Genomic DNA, 17,074 nt, shown 5'->3' on the forward strand with positions numbered 1-17,074 from the left:
AAAGCAAGGTGGGTGAGTCCTGTTGGATTTTAACAAGGCATGGGAACTTCGTGCATCAACATAATAACTGTGTGAGAAATAAGGCCGGACCGGCGGACATCGACCAGTAATTTTTGCATTTGTCCATCTGTATTTCAAAAGCATCGGACCAGATGGCCGATAAAAAATCCTTCGAATGTGTCCATCTGTATTTCAAAAGCATCAAACTGGATGGCCATGAAAAAGATATGGGTCTAATCTACTTCTAATTTTCTTCCAAACGTTACACTTAGCGAATACATTATGTTGTAACATGGTCTGTGATTGGCCAATCGCAGACATTCTCGATGAATGACAAGTCGCCTCTCATCAGCGAGTAGGAGTGCATTCTGGCATGACACCACGCGACACTGTTATCAGCTGGGCATGTTTACCCAGAAAACATTGAAAGAAAATAGACTACTACAGGCTTTGGACCATGACAAAGCATTTTTTCCATCGTATTTTAACCCTCTGGGGTCGAGAGCTTCTCCGGCGAAGCTCAGCAGGTTTAGAATCATGTATTTAGATAAATATCTCGCAAGTTTTTATCATACAAGCATGGTAAACATATTGACAGAAACTTTCTACTTTACACTTTCCTATGTTCCCACTGCCAAATAATATTATATTTTTAAAATTACCTAAAATTAGATGAAACATAAAACTTATCACCTTACTCACTCACACTGGAGTCAGAGCACTGAGCCCTCACTTACACATTCATAAAAGACTATTCACATGGTAAAGCCAGGATAATCACTTTCACTCTTTCGGTTTCGATTGGTTTCTGTTTTCTAAATTCTAGTCCAGCAGATTTCAATCTGAATGCCAAATGATATCACCATGTCTAGTTTTGAGTCATTTTAAAAGGCATTTTGTTACAAAGTTACTTGGAATCTCGTCCTCAAAATTTTAACTCTATTACGTAAGAATAGTTGTATTGTTAATTACTACCGTGCATTTCTTATAGACTTATTATGAACATAGTATAAAAATAGTCATTGTTGACACAATGTTTCATGAATGTCATTATAGTACCTATATATGAGTACCAGTAAGTTGTAACCAACTGGAACATCCTTGACCCCATACTTTTTTCTCGACATGGAACTGACCTGTGTGTGCTACTGTTTTCTTGGGTATAACTTTAAGCACGTTTTTCTTGAATCTTCTGACATTTTCTTGTAAATTATATTCAATTTGTACGTGTAATTAGCAACTAATACCTAGTGTAATTTGGCCTTTGAAGATCACAAAAATGTGTCTGGAAATAGCTGAGAAGCCATCTCCAGGCATCGAAAGCCCTTCAGCTTCTGGGGACAGAAGGCAGGCCCCGGACCCCCGGCCACATTGTTCTGGGCCTTTGGCCCATCATTTGGACAGGCTGAAATTTGGACAGACAGACAACAATTCAGACTTGTCTGTCCTGTAACAGTCTGCTTAAAATTCCTTATTCCCCACACTATAATAACATACCCGGACTGCACTGTAGACTAAATATAAAGGGTGTGTGCCATCCTTTTATGTTTATGGTATTGTTACCACGCATGTTCACAAGCCAAAATGATAAGATGCTGCAGCAGGTTTACTGCGTACACACATGTCGGCTGTCTGGCTACTGCCCGTATTCAAAGGGTATCCCTGTACTTATTGTACCCTGTCTATGTACATGGTGCACGTGCCGTTTTGGGGGTGAGCCTCACTTTGATTTTTACAACAGCGGCTGGATAGTACAGTCTATTAGACTCAGGAGCTCAGATTGCAGTTACTGACCTTGTATTATAACCATGCAACTCTTGCAGTCTTTGTTTATAGTTATCTCAGTATTAAACTCTGTCTTAAGTGACCACTTACATTCCTTCAGTTTACCTGGGTATATTCACTGTTCATTGAATGTCCTGGGCAGGACATCCGCCCCTGTAACTAGCTTATTTAGTAAGGATTTCACTGTCCTGATTGCTGAACATCTTGTGACTGAGAGCTCCTCAACGTTTATTGACATGTGGCCTAAACGGAAGACACAAGAAGGCTATTTGGGGAAACAAGCGCCCACCTTCTATCACAGGCCGTTTCCATGAATTAAAGATGCGCAAAGCGGTTGCTATGGTCACGGAATGGAGTAACCTTTAGAACAGCTCCAGTCTGAATCTTTTGCTCACACACGTATACACACACTTCTCTCCATCAAAAAAAAGACTTCCCATTTAGTACCTTTATCTGAAAGGGATTTTGCCGTGTTGAACCTTATGATACCACTATATTATAGACACCACTATGATTTACATACAGACATAAACAACAGCGCGAGATCACGCGCAAGACACAAGGCCTGGTCTTAGTATGAGTACCTGTGTGTGGATGTGAGCTTGCGTGTAGCACACAGGCCCAGCCGTGCACTTTTCTTCCGCTACATGTAAAGTACGTTTTGCATTTGAATCACTTCTCATTTTTTTTTTTACGCAGCGTCTCCTAAATCGCTTTTAATCAGCTGAATGTGTGTTGCATCGTGCTTTCTTCTCCATAATGACGGAGAGTGAATAAAAATTCTACACGGCAGCATAATGAACCAATAGCCTCATCTATCGTTACTGTTCTACATTACTGATAATAAAGCTGGCTGAACACGTTAACAGCAGGTTATTGTCGAGATATATGCATACAGAACACATGCAGAACATTTCCCTTGAAGTCTGCACTGATTTAGCTTCACCATACAGCGCTGTTATTAAACACGTAGCCTGTACAAGTGTAGATTCATCTAGAATAAGAAACGCACGACGATGCTAAATTTAGCCTATTTGTCCAAGAAAATATAATCAATATTATCCAGTGACCGGTAAACCCTGAAATACTCTTTTTTTTTCCTTTGCTCCTTTCCTCTGAAGACATACGCACACCCACCGAATGTGCTGTCGGCCCCGGCGATGAGATGCGCTTGGAAAGCGAGAAGAGACAGAAGCAGGTACAGAGGATCCATTCCTTCTCTCATACATCCATGACCCGCGCGCTAAAAAGCCATTTCGCTGGTTTTCAGTATATATTTAGGCCTATATATGTATTTTTTTCTTCCAGAATGATGTGCAGTGAAGGGAGAAATGATGGAGCGATTGACGTACGAGAAGGAGGGACGAAGAGGCGACGTAAACCCTGTCAGCGCGCTTCCTGCAGTCCTCCCTGACTCACAGTGACGTCAAACACCTTCTCTCCATCTGTCTCATACACGCGCGCGAGAGAGAATTATTGACATAATTCCAAAAATGCAGCTAATGCTGTGCCTATCCCTCAAACTCTGGCTCTTTTAGATTTTTTTTAAATAAAACCTGCAGTTTCTGAAAGGAAGGAAGGAAGGAAGGAAGGAAGGAAGGAAGGAAGTTAAATTCGTTAGTTAGTTTAAAAAAAAAGTTTCCTCAAGGAGTCCAGCCAAATGTCCCTCATAAGGTCTCATCTCATCTCATTATCTCTAGCCGCTTTATCCTGTCCTACAGGGTCGCAGGCAAGCTGGAGCCTATCCCAGCTGACTACGGGCAAAAGGCGGGGTACACCCTGGACAAGTCGCCAGGTCATCACAGGGCTGACACATAGACACAGACAACCATTCACACTCACATTCACACCTACGGTCAATTTTTGGCCCTTTTCCACTACCCTTTTTCAGCTCACTTCAGCTCGCTTCAGCTCACTTCAGCCTGACACGGCTCGCGTTTCGACTACCAAAAACCAGCACGACTCAGCTCGCTTCAGCCCTGCTTAGCCCCTAAAACTCGCACCGTTTTGGAGTGGGGATGAAGCGAGCCAAAGCGAGCCGAGTGAGGCTGGGGGCGTGAGCAGACACTCCCCTGTGCACTGATTGGTGAGGAGGAGTGTCCTCACATGCCCACACACGCCCCGCGAGCGCGCTGGGATCTGTAAACACCGCAAACCCGGAAGGAGAATAATTACGAATTACGAGAATTTCTGAAGCCTTATGCGCCTCGCCTCATCTATACGCTCTTGCCAGTATCTGTCCGCGTTGTCGGTGACAACAAGCCACAGCACCAAGACCAGCAACACTAACGACTCCATGTCCTCCATGTTTATTGTTTACTATTCGGGTCGTGAGACTACCGCTTAAAAGCTCACTGATGTCACTGTTTGCGCTGCTTAACGACATCACCTGACGTCCACCCACTTTCGCTAACTCCACCCAATGTGTCCACCCACTTCCAGCCAGCACGGTTCAGCGCGGTTGTAGTCGAAATGCAACTCCAACAGCCCCACTCAGCCCAACTCAGCACGGCACGGCTCAGCCTGACTCAGCCGCATTTGTAGTGGAAAAGCGGCATTAGAGTCACCAGTTAACCTAACCTGCATGTCTTTGGACTGTGGGGGAAACCGGAGCACCCGGAGGAAACCCACGCGGACACGGGGCTCAAACCCGGACCTTCTTGCTATGAGGCGACAGCGCTACACCACTGTGCCGCCCCCCCATAAGGTCAAAACGGTGAAATATTTCTATCCTTGTGAGGGCCTTTGGACCCCAATGAGGCACGGTGGTGTAGTGGTCAGTGTTGCCAGATACTGCTGACGTTTTCCAGCCCAAAATATGTTCAAAACCCGCCAAAATGCACTTGAAACCGCCCAATCTGGCAACACTGGTAGTGGTTAGCATGGTTGCCTCAAAGCAAGAAGGTTACAGGTTTGAACCCAACGGCCGGAGAGGGCCTTTCTGTGTGGAATTTGCATGTTGTCTGTGTGGGTTTCCTCCAGGTGCTCCGGTTTCCCCTGCAATCCAAAGACATGCAGTTAGGTTGATGATTTTTTTTAAATAAAACCTGCAGTTTCTGAAAGGAAGGAAGGAAGGAAGGAAGGAAGGAAGGAAGGAAGGAAGTTAAATTCGTTAGTTAGTTTAAAAAAAAAGTTTCCTCAAGGAGTCCAGCCAAATGTCCCTCATAAGGTCTCATCTCATCTCATTATCTCTAGCCGCTTTATCCTGTCCTACAGGGTCGCAGGCAAGCTGGAGCCTATCCCAGCTGACTACGGGCAAAAGGCGGGGTACACCCTGGACAAGTCGCCAGGTCATCACAGGGCTGACACATAGACACAGACAACCATTCACACTCACATTCACACCTACGGTCAATTTTTGGCCCTTTTCCACTACCCTTTTTCAGCTCACTTCAGCTCGCTTCAGCTCACTTCAGCCCGACACGGCTCGCGTTTCGACTACCAAAAACCAGCACGACTCAGCTCGCTTCAGCCCTGCTTAGCCCCTAAAACTCGCACCGTTTTGGAGTGGGGATGAAGCGAGCCAAAGCGAGCCAAGTGAGGCTGGGGGCGTGAGCAGACACTCCCCTGTGCACTGATTGGTGAGGAGGAGTGTCCTCACATGCCCACACACGCCCCGCGAGCGCGCTGGGATCTGTAAACACCGCAAACCCGGAAGGAGAATAATTACGAATTACGAGAATTTCTGAAGCCTTATGCGCCTCGCCTCATCTATACGCTCTTGCCAGTATCTGTCCGCGTTGTCGGTGACAACAAGCCACAGCACCAAGACCAGCAACACTAACGACTCCATGTCCTCCATGTTTATTGTTTACTATTCGGGTCGTGAGACTACCGCTTAAAAGCTCACTGATGTCACTGTTTGCGCTGCTTAACGACATCACCTGACGTCCACCCACTTTCGCTAACTCCACCCAATGTGTCCACCCACTTCCAGCCAGCACGGTTCAGCGCGGTTGTAGTCGAAATGCAACTCCAACAGCCCCACTCAGCCCAACTCAGCACGGCACGGCTCAGCCTGACTCAGCCGCATTTGTAGTGGAAAAGCGGCATTAGAGTCACCAGTTAACCTAACCTGCATGTCTTTGGACTGTGGGGGAAACCGGAGCACCCGGAGGAAACCCACGCGGACACGGGGCTCAAACCCGGACCTTCTTGCTATGAGGCGACAGCGCTACACCACTGTGCCGCCCCCCCATAAGGTCAAAACGGTGAAATATTTCTATCCTTGTGAGGGCCTTTGGACCCCAATGAGGCACGGTGGTGTAGTGGTCAGTGTTGCCAGATACTGCTGACGTTTTCCAGCCCAAAATATGTTCAAAACCCGCCAAAATGCACTTGAAACCGCCCAATCTGGCAACACTGGTAGTGGTTAGCATGGTTGCCTCAAAGCAAGAAGGTTACAGGTTTGAACCCAACGGCCGGAGAGGGCCTTTCTGTGTGGAATTTGCATGTTGTCTGTGTGGGTTTCCTCCAGGTGCTCCGGTTTCCCCTGCAATCCAAAGACATGCAGTTAGGTTGATGTGGGGTGGCCTTGGGCTGAGGTGCCCTTGAGCAAGGTACCTGACCCCTGACTGCTCCCCAGGTGCTCTGTTGTGGCTGCCCACTGCTGTGTGTGTTCACTGCTTCAGATGGGTTAAATGCAGAGGATGAATTTCACTGTGCTTGAAGTGTGCATGTAACAAATAAAGGCTTTTTCTTTCTTCTTAAAAATATAAAAGAAAGTGAGACAAGCTCACTCTCTCCCTCCCTCCCTTGAAATCTTTGTCATGTTCCTCAAACCATTCCTGGATACTTTTTTGCAGTGTGGCAGGGAGCATTATCCTGCTGATAGAGGCCATTGCCACTAGGGAATATTGTTGCCATGAAGGGGTGTACTTGGTCTGAAGGATCTTCCCTGATTAAGCAAGACTGGCTGTTCACATGATGTAAAACTAGGGTGACCAGACGTCCCGGTTTTACCGGGACAGTCCCGATTTGGGGTTGTGTGTCCCAAGTCCCGACAAAAGTTTGTCGGGACACGGATATGTCCCGGTTTTTGCCACTCGCGATGTTTGCAACTGAGCAGCGTGGGAATCATTAGTGGAGAAATGTCTGCATTTACTATTTTGATGACTTGACAGGAATCGCAAACTTTCCTGGTTACTGCCCCTGGCCCTGTGGCATGGGTGTTTATTTAGCCACGTTATTCCAGACAACAGAACGTGTTGCCATGCAACAATAAAATAAACATCAACTGGCGTGAATGTTCTTTGTCTAGCAGCTAGCAGCAGTAATGCCGCAGCAATTATGCCGAAAAGAAAATGTACCTTTTCCAAAGATTTACAGGGCACCTACCCCTTCCTCCGAGAGGTGCAGAACAATGAGCACGAAGCCTACTGCACACACTGTAAGTGTTCCTTCTCCGTAGCCCACGATGGTAACGCCGATATACAGGATCACATTAAAACGGCTAAACACAAGCGGTTGGTTGAGGCAGGGCTAATGCATTTTGTTTAGGGTGGGTGGATTGACAGTCGCCTTAGCTTTGTTCCTGTGCTTTGTTCTTGTACTGAGTTGGGTAGCCTATGTTGCAAATGATGTGCACTCCTGTGGGGGCTTTCCTCGGGCTGTCGCCCCTCTTCTCCTTTATTGCTGTTTTGTTTGAGTGTATATTCTCAAATCACTTGTCTCTTTTTTGTTTGTTTAACATACCATTCTGACAGTTTGGCCATATTGATCTGTGGGTGGTAGAAATGGGCAACTGGACTTGCTTGAAGATTCTTGAAAATGTTTCACCTCTCGTCCAAAAGGCTTCCTCAGTTCTGTCTGACTAATAGGGAGTATCAGATATTTATCCTCTCCTGAATCAGAATCAGAATTCTGATGACCAGCTCATCTAAGGTGTCACTGAGGCATCATGTTGGTGTGGGTCACTGGAGGCTGGGTGTGAATGGCGAGTCATTAGGGTGATCAAAGGATTGTTCGTTAGGGTGATCAATGGCAATCTGACTCTCTCTGTCCTCCTGTGAGTCACTGAAAACAGCTGGGTCCTGGCGTACACACAGCCATCTGGGAAGAGTGTCCAATACCGCCTTGTAGATGGTTGACAAATGATGTCTTAGACCCCCACCTCTGTTCAGTGATGGCTGTTCCAGGTTGACAAAAATGGCTTCTTTAACTCCTTGCTCATACCAACGATCCTCTCTAGCTAAAATGCGTACATTACAATCCTGAAATGAGTGTCCTTTATTGTTAAGATGAATGTAGACAGCCGAGTCCTGGCCTGAGGAGCTGGCTCTCCTGTGTTGGGCCAAGCGCCTGTATAGCAGTTGTTTGGTCTCACCAATATACGAATCCGTGCAATTCTCACTGCACTGAATTGCATACACTATGTTGTCCTGTTTGTGTCTGGGTATTCTGTCCTTAGGGTGGACCAGTTTCTGCTTCAGGGTGTTACTGGGTCTGAAATGTACCGGAATGTTGTGTTTGTAGAAGATCCTCCTGAGTTTCTCAGATAGACCAGAAATGTAGGGAATGACAATGTTCTTGCGTTTGTTCCTGTTATCATCCTTGTCAGTTATGTTCCTTTTTATGCTCTTTAGGAAAGCCCAGTTGGGATAAACGCAATTCTGAAGTGCTTTCTTGATATGATTCTGCTCCTTCTCTTTTCCCTCTAAGGAATGTAGGAATGTTCTGAGCCCTGTGTTGCAAGGTCCTAATGACCCCCAATTTATGTTCCAGTCAGTGGTGAGAGTCGAAAAGTAGGTACTGGTCTGTGTGTGTGGGTTTCCGGTAGACCTCGATACTAAGGCTTCTGTCTTGTCTAATGTGTACATCACAATCCAAGAAGGCTAGATTATTCCCACTGACATCCTCCCGAGTGAAGTTGATGTTGCTATCCACTGCATTGATGTGTTTCGAGAAAGCTTCCACCTCCTGGATTTTGATTTTAACCCAGGTATCATCCACGTATCTAAACCAATGGCTGGGAGCAACTCCTGCAAAAGTGGTCAAAGCTATATGTTCCACTTCCTCCATGTATAAATTGGCCACAATAGGGGACACTGGTGATCCCATGGTGCATCCATGCTTCTGTCTGTAGAAACTTTCATTAAACTGGAAATAAGTGGTAGTCAGGCAGAGGTCAAGCAGGGTGCAAATCTGATCTGTGGTGAGTTTCGTTCTATCCAGTAAGGAGCTATCCTGAAGGAGTCGTTTTCTTACAGATTCGACTGCTTCTGTGGTGGGAATGCAGGTGAACAGAGAAGTGACATCGTAGGAAACCATGGTTTCATCTGAATCTAGTTTGAGGTCTGCAACTTTAGAAGCAAAATCTTGGGAATTTTTGACATGATATGGTGTATTCCCAACCAGAGGAGCCAAGATGGTGGCTAGGTGTTTAGCAATGTTATATGTGACCGAGTTTATACTGCTGATAATAGGTCACTTCCTATTAGTCAGACAGAACTGAGGAAGCCTTTTGGACGAGAGGTGAAACGTTTTCAAGAATCTTCAAGCAAGTCCAGTTGCCCATTTCTACCACCCACAGTTTACTATGACCTGGATGATTGAGAATCTTCACAGACATGTTTCCATGCATTTTGGGATGAGAACCCTTCGACTGGTGCGGGAGTATGAGAAGTGTTCCAGAAAACTGGCAGACTACAGAAACCACCTGCGTTTTAACCTGAGATGCCGACAATCCAACATTATCCCCACTAGCCTACGCCTATTTTCAACGGTTAAAGGACACAGAGCTGAGATAATCCTGCAGAAAGCCCAGAAGCAGCTTCTCAATGAGAGAGTGAGACAAGTACATTTCACCATCGATGCTCTCCAGAACAAGACTAAGCTGAGGTTTGAGGAGTTGACAGCCCTTCTTCCCAGTGAAGTTTTGGAACGAGTCTCTGATCTCACTGAGAAGGCACAGCTTTCACAACACACCAAAGGTAAGGAACGACAGATGCGCAAATTTCAAAAATTGCTGTCTAAAACCACCTCCTCCGACAAGACAGAAGGGCTGTCTTGGAGGAAGAAATCTGACCAGGCTATACCACCAGACATAGAAGAGAAATGGGTGAAGAACTTATCCAACAGGGTACTCACCCAACCAGAAAGAGATGTCTTATCCAAGGGTCTTAACTTTGCAGTTTCACCTGAGCAGATACCGGTAGTAGAACTCATCACAGCCACAGAGACAGCCATCAGGAACAACAACCTGACCAACACGGAGTCAGAACAACTTAGACTGAAGATATCAGCTGCTCTATCCAGTGCAAAAGCACCCCTCTCCAACCTCACCAGCCAAGAAAGGAGGGCTCTTACAGTGCTTCAAAGAGACCGGAACATCACCATCCTTCCTGCTGACAAAGGGAGATGCACAGTGGTGCTAAATACAGCGGACTACCACTCCAGGATGACCAGTCTCCTCAGTGATACAACCACTTATGAAACATTGAGGAGGGACCCCACAAGTGGTTACAAAAGGAAAGTTGTTAGCTGTTTGCAACAACTAGAAAAGGACCAAGCCATCAACCGATCTCTTTACTACAGATTGTACCCTGGGGAAGCCGTGCCTCTCATATACGGACTCCCCAAGATTCACAAAGAAGGAGCTCCTCTCAGACCTATTATCAGCAGTATAAACTTGGTCACATATAACATTGCTAAACACCTAGCCACCATCTTGGCTCCTCTGGTTGGGAATACACCATATCATGTCAAAAATTCCCAAGATTTTGCTCCTAAAGTTGCAGACCTCAAACTAGATTCAGATGAAACCATGGTTTCCTACGATGTCACTTCTCTGTTCACCTGCATTCCCACCACAGAAGCAGTCAAATCTGTAAGAAAACGACTCCTTCAGGATAGCTCCTTACTGGATAGAACGAAACTCACCACGGATCAGATTTGCACCCTGCTTGACCTCTGCCTGACTACCACTTATTTCCAGTTTAATGAAAGTTTCTACAGACAGAAGCATGGATGCACCATGGGATCACCAGTGTCCCCTATTGTGGCCAATTTATACATGGAGGAAGTGGAACATATAGCTTTGACCACTTTTGCAGGAGTTGCTCCCAGCCATTGGTTTAGATACGTGGATGATACCTGGGTTAAAATCAAAATCCAGGAGGTGGAAGCTTTCTCGAAACACATCAATGCAGTGGATAGCAACATCAACTTCACTCGGGAGGATGTCAGTGGGAATAATCTAGCCTTCTTGGATTGTGATGTACACATTAGACAAGACAGAAGCCTTAGTATCGAGGTCTACCGGAAACCCACACACACAGACCAGTACCTACTTTTCGACTCTCACCACTGACTGGAACATAAATTGGGGGTCATTAGGACCTTGCAACACAGAGCTCAGAACATTCTTACAACATTAGAGGGAAAAGTGAAGGAGCAGAATCATATCAAGAAAGCACTTCAGAATTGCGTTTATCCCAACTGGGCTTTCCTAAAGAGCATAAAAAGGAACATAACTGACAAGGATGATAACAGGAACAAACGCAAGAACATTGTCATTCCCTACATTTCTGGTCTAGCTGAGAAACTCAGGAGGATCTTCTACAAACACAACATTCCGGTACATTTCAGACCCAGTAACACCCTGAAGCAGAAACTGGTCCACCCTAAGGACAGAATACCCAGACACAAACAGGACAACGTAGTGTATACAATTCAGTGCAGTGAGACTTGCACGGATTCGTATATTGGTGAGACCAAACAACCGCTATACAGGCGCTTGGCCCAACACAGGAGAGCCAGCTCCTCAGGCCAGGACTCGGCTGTCTACATTCATCTTAACAACAAAGGACACTCATTTCAGGATTGTAATGTATGCATTTTAGCCAGAGAGGATCGTTGGTATGAGCGAGGAGTTAAAGAAGCCAATTTGTCAACCTGGAACAGCCATCACTGAACAGAGGTGGGGGTCTAAGACATCATTTGTCAACCATCTACAAGGCGGTATTGGACACTCTTCCCAGACGGCTGTGTGTGTGCCAGGACCCAGCTGTTTTCAGTGACTCACAGGAGGACAGAGAGAGTCAGATTGCCATTGATCACCCTAACGGACAATCCTTTGATCACCCTAATGACTCGCCGTTCACACCCAGCCTCCAGTGACCCACACCAACATGATGCCTCAGTGACACCTTAGATGAGCTGGTCATCAGAATTCTGATTCTGATTCAGGAGAGGATAAATATCTGATACTCCCTATTAGTCAGACAGAACTGAGGAAGCCTTTTGGACGAGAGGTGAAACGTTTTCAAGAATCTTCAAGCAAGTCCAGTTGCCCATTTCTACTACCCACAGTTTACTATGACCTGGATGATTGAGAATCTTCACAGACATGGCCATATTGATGTGTTGAACAGCTTGTTGCACCTTCCATTAAAGTGTTCACTTTTGTACACATCTTCTTGCTTTATTCATTCAGTTGTGGGGAATGGTTAGTAAGGTTGATTCTGACCTAGGCTATGTTGAGGTCACATATCTACTTTTTAAGTTCATGCTATAGTGCATACAATTTTAGAGATATAGCCTACATGTGCATATGCATTCTTCTTGGTGTTCTCACACACAGGTGAAATCAATCAGTTTAAATTTGGCCTATGGACATAGCCTGGCCTATTCTCAGCCATTACAAAATCTGTTGTCTGACCATAATTTAACTGATCTGTATACCACTATGCTACTAGATAACAAAATGCCTGTTTGTTTTATTTCATGTGAGATGTTGATAAATGTGAGCTTCAACAAAATGATAAGAGCACCTCTCTGAGTGTCACGTTTACGTAAAAAAAAGGTGTGTGTGCACGAGTATAGTCGCGCGCAAAAGTGTCCCGGTTTCAGACTAGGTAAATCTGGTCACCCTATATAAAACAAAACATGATTCAGACCAGGCCACCTTCTTCCATTACTGAATGGTCCAGTTCTGATGCTCATGGGCCTACTGTAGGTGCTTTCAGCAGTGGACAGCTATCAGCATGGGCACTCTGAATGGCAGCTACACAGCCCCATACACAGCAAGCTGTGATGCACTGTATTTTCTGACACCTTTCTATCATAGCTAGCATTAACTTTTTCAGCAATTTGTGCTACAGTAGCTCTTCTGTAGGAATGGACCAGACAGGCTAACCTTCACTCCCCACATGCATCATTGAGCCTTGGGTGCCCATGACCCTGTCACCAGTTCACTGGTTGTCCTTCTTTGGACCACTTTAGGTACTACCCACTGCAAACCAAAAACACCCTACAATACCGACCCTTTTGGAGATACTCTGACCTAGTCATCTAGCCATCATGATTTGGCCCTTGTCAAAGTTGCTGAAATCCTTACACTTGCCCGTTTTTCCTGCTTCCACCACATCAACATGGAGAACTGAATGTTCACTTGCTGCCTAATATACAGTGTCTTGCAAAAGTACTCATCCCCCTTGGTGTATGTCCTGTTTTGTTGCATTACAAGCCGGAATTAAAATGGATTTTTTTTTGGGGGGGGGGGGGGGGTGATTTACACAACATGCCTATCACTTTAAAGGTGCAAATTGGTTTTTTTTAATTGTAACACAAACAATAATTAAGATGAAAAAACAGAAATCTGGAGTGTGCATAGGTATTCACCCCTCCAAAATCAATACTTCATAGAGCCACCTTTTGCTGCAATTACAGCTGCAAGTCTCTTGGGGTATGTCTCTATTAGCTTAGCACATCTAGCCACTGGGATTTTTGCCCATTCCTCAAGGCAAAACTGCTCCAACTCCTTCAAGTTAGATGGGTTGCATTGGTGTATAGTAATCTTTAAGTTATGCCACAGATTCTCAAATGGATTGAGGTCTGGACTTTGACTAGGTTATTCCAAGACATTTAAATGTTTCCCTTTAAACCACTCCAGTATAGCTTTAACAGTACAGGGTCATTGGCCTGCTGGAATGTGAACCTTCCTCCCAGTCTCTGTGTCCTGCCTGGGCTGTAGCCCCATCATGGCAGGGCAGGAGGACCCTGCCTCCTGCATAAACTGCTTTACTATGACTGCTCGAACTAGGGAGGCAATGTAGGGAATGTCTTGAATTGAGGGGGATTCCGCTACCTGCTGCTCCATCACAGGAAAACACTGATATTATAGATCAAATGGTCAGCAAATTAGTAGATGTAGATATCATGGACCAAGACATTTTAGTCAGCCACCACCTGCCTCAAAGCAAATAGTTTGAGGGAAAAAATGGTAGCTCACCACCAGTTATTGTGAAGTTTACAAGGCGAAGTGTGAAAGAACGATTGTATGGGATGAGAAGGTACCTAGGAGACAAAACAACTCTTGATCTCAGATACTCAGATAACAACAACATATACCTGGCAGAGCCTCACAGAGTTCAATCATGAACTCTACAAAGACTACCTTGCTGTCAAGAAGCACCTGGAATTCAAATACGTCTGGATGTACAACAGCAAAATCTTCCTACATGAAGATAAGAATTCACCAGTTATTCAGGTCAAGAGCAAGGCTACTCTTGAAGAACTCAAAAGCACTGGAGCCATCAGAGTGGATAAGTAACTCATGCAATATTAAACTCTCATGTTTAGCTAATGTCAACCTGTTCAAAGTGCTTTGTTTGTGATAGTAATGCCTCACAAAACTCTGCCAAGGCCATTGAACTATCTCAGTCTTTTCTGAGGTTAATATTCCTCACCTGACTGAGCTTGATGCTGATTTATGACTTTTCACAACTTTTCATTTTCATGACTTTCATAGCAATTATGATCTAATTGAAAGCTCAAAGAATGGACAATCATTCTCCTTAAGTACCTGTAATATTAGAAGTCTCTCTGCAGATTTTGATAACTTTATTCACATGCTTTCAGAGCTATATTATCAATTTTCTCTGATTGGGGTAACTGAAACAAAAATCAAAGTAGACCAGTTACCAATAATTAACACAGATTTATCTGGCTATTCCTTTATATCACAGCCTACTAAGTCTAATGCTGGGGGTGTAGGGTTTTATGTTTTTAATAACTTAAATTTTACAGTGCTGTCAGAATTTACAACTACGGATCATTTTGAAGCTTTATGGATTGAAGTACAAAATATTGACCATCCCAATCTAATTTGTGGAGTAATGTATAGGCACCCAAATGGAGATTTGAATGAATTCTTAGAATATCTTAGCATAACAACCAAAGCAATGAAGCATCATGGTAAATTCTGTGCAGTCATGGGCAATTTTAATTTAGACCTCTTGTAAGTAGAATCTCACAAAGAAACTGATGATTTTCTTAATATTCTTGGATCATCCATTTTTCAACCTCAAATGCTACAACCAACAAGAATTACAGACCATTCAGCCACTCTGATAATATATTTTTCAATTCTTTAGAGCATTAAGTGGCAATGTTGTGTATTATCTCATAGATCACTTAGCAAATTTCTTAATTTTTAACAAATTTTCTTCACTACCATCTATTGTGAAATTTTACAAACGAGATTATTCTATTCTTGAGCAGCAGGCTCTTAGTGAAATTCAGTCAGTAGATTGGAAGAAAGTTTTTTCATCTGATTCTGATCCTAGTTCTACGTTGAGTCCATTTAATTCTAAAGTTTCCAGTATCGTAGGCATATACCAGTTAAGCAGTTATCAAGGAGAGAGTTTAAACTGAAATCTAAATCCTGGATAACCCCTGCACTTAGAAAGTCTACTGTATACAAGTTAAAAAAAATATTTCTATAAAAATGTATTAAGACCAAATCCATTTATTACCATAGCAAATTTAAAGTGTAAATAAACAAATCAATCCATTCACTAAGGATAAGCAAAAATAATTATTATAGACAATGTTTTCTAAAAAATGTTAGCAATGGAAAAAAAATTATGGAAAGGAATTAGAGAAATTATACATTTTAAGCCCACAACAAACCACAAATTGATCAAAATTGTAGAAAATAACAATGAACTTTCTGACTCCAAGCACATTGCTGATGTATTTAACAATTATTTTGCTAATGTTGGTAAAGTTCTAGAAACTGAAATTCCAATAGTTAATAGAAACCATGTAGAATACTTGCATAGGCCATTATGCAATAGCCTTTATATCTTTCCTACAAGAAGTTGTAAAATAGAAGATGAAATTTCTAATTTAAAAAGTGGAAAGGCTGTTGGCCTCTTTAGCATCTCTATTCATGTACTTTAACATCTCAAATCTGTGATTTCTAAACCATTAGAGATTTTTTTCAGCACCTCATTTTCAAGTGGTATTGTACCTGATGATTTCAAACTAGTCAATATTATTCCAGTTTACAAAAAGGGTTCTCAAACTTGCCTATCTAATTATTGGCCAATTTCTTTATTGTCAATTTTCAATAAGATTTTAGAACTACTTATGTATAATAATCAATTTTCTAGACAAGAATAATCTATTTTTTAACAAGCAATTTGGTTTTCAATCTGGTCACAGTACAGATCACGCAGTCCTTTTTTATAATGATAAAATACAGAGTGCAATTGATAATCAAAACTACTACTGTGGAATTTTCCTAGATTTCAGCAAAGCATTTGATACTGTTAATTTTGGAATTCTGTTAAAGAAATTGGAACACTAGGGGTATAACTAGTGGTTTATTTCATATCTCAGCAATCGACGTCAAGTTGTAACCATGAATTCAGTAACAATCATCGCAGTGTAACGTATCATGTGGGGCTCCACAGGGATCAGTCCTCGGACCATTCATCTCATCTCATCTCATTATCTCTAGCTGCTTTATCCTTCTACAGGGTCGCAGGCAAGCTGGAGCCTATCCCAGCTAACTACGGGCGAAAGGCGGGGTACACCCTGGACAAGTCGCCAAGTCATCACAGGGCTGACACATAGACACAGACAACCATTCACACTCACATTCACACCTACGGTCAATTTAGAGTCACCAGTTAACCTAACCTGCATGTCTTGGACTGTGGGGGAAACCGGAGCACCCGGAGGAAACTCACGCGGACACGGGGAGAACATGCAAACTCTGCACAGAAAGGCCCTTGCCGGCCACAGGGCCCGAACCCGGACCTTCTTGCTGTGAGGCAACAGCGCCAACCACCACGCCACCGCACCACCCCCTCGGACCATTGCTTTTCTTATTATATATTAATGACTTTCATAACAGCTTTAATTTCTTTGATTTTCATTTATTCGCTGATGATTCCAATTTATTCTGTGAACACAATTGTATCAAAGAACTTGAAGTTACCATTAACTGTGAGTTAAGAAATGTTCACACCTGACTTTGTGCAAATACATTATCTCT

General features: G+C 43.7%; 1 protein-coding gene across 1 annotated transcript in view; it reads right to left on the reverse strand.

Annotated features, from left to right (window-relative positions):
* Positions 1-3,095, reverse strand: part of slco5a1b (solute carrier organic anion transporter family member 5A1b) — a 136,175-nt gene extending 133,080 nt beyond the window's left edge. The window contains exon 1 of the mRNA XM_060905291.1: positions 2,923-3,095. Within this exon, the coding sequence (XP_060761274.1) occupies positions 2,923-3,010 (88 nt within the window). The 5' untranslated portion in view covers positions 3,011-3,095. The remainder of the gene's footprint in view (positions 1-2,922) is intronic.
* Positions 3,096-17,074: the final 13,979 nt, after the last annotated feature.

This window comes from Neoarius graeffei, chromosome 23, assembly GCF_027579695.1.
Source record: "Neoarius graeffei isolate fNeoGra1 chromosome 23, fNeoGra1.pri, whole genome shotgun sequence".
NCBI lineage: Eukaryota > Metazoa > Chordata > Actinopteri > Siluriformes > Ariidae > Neoarius > Neoarius graeffei.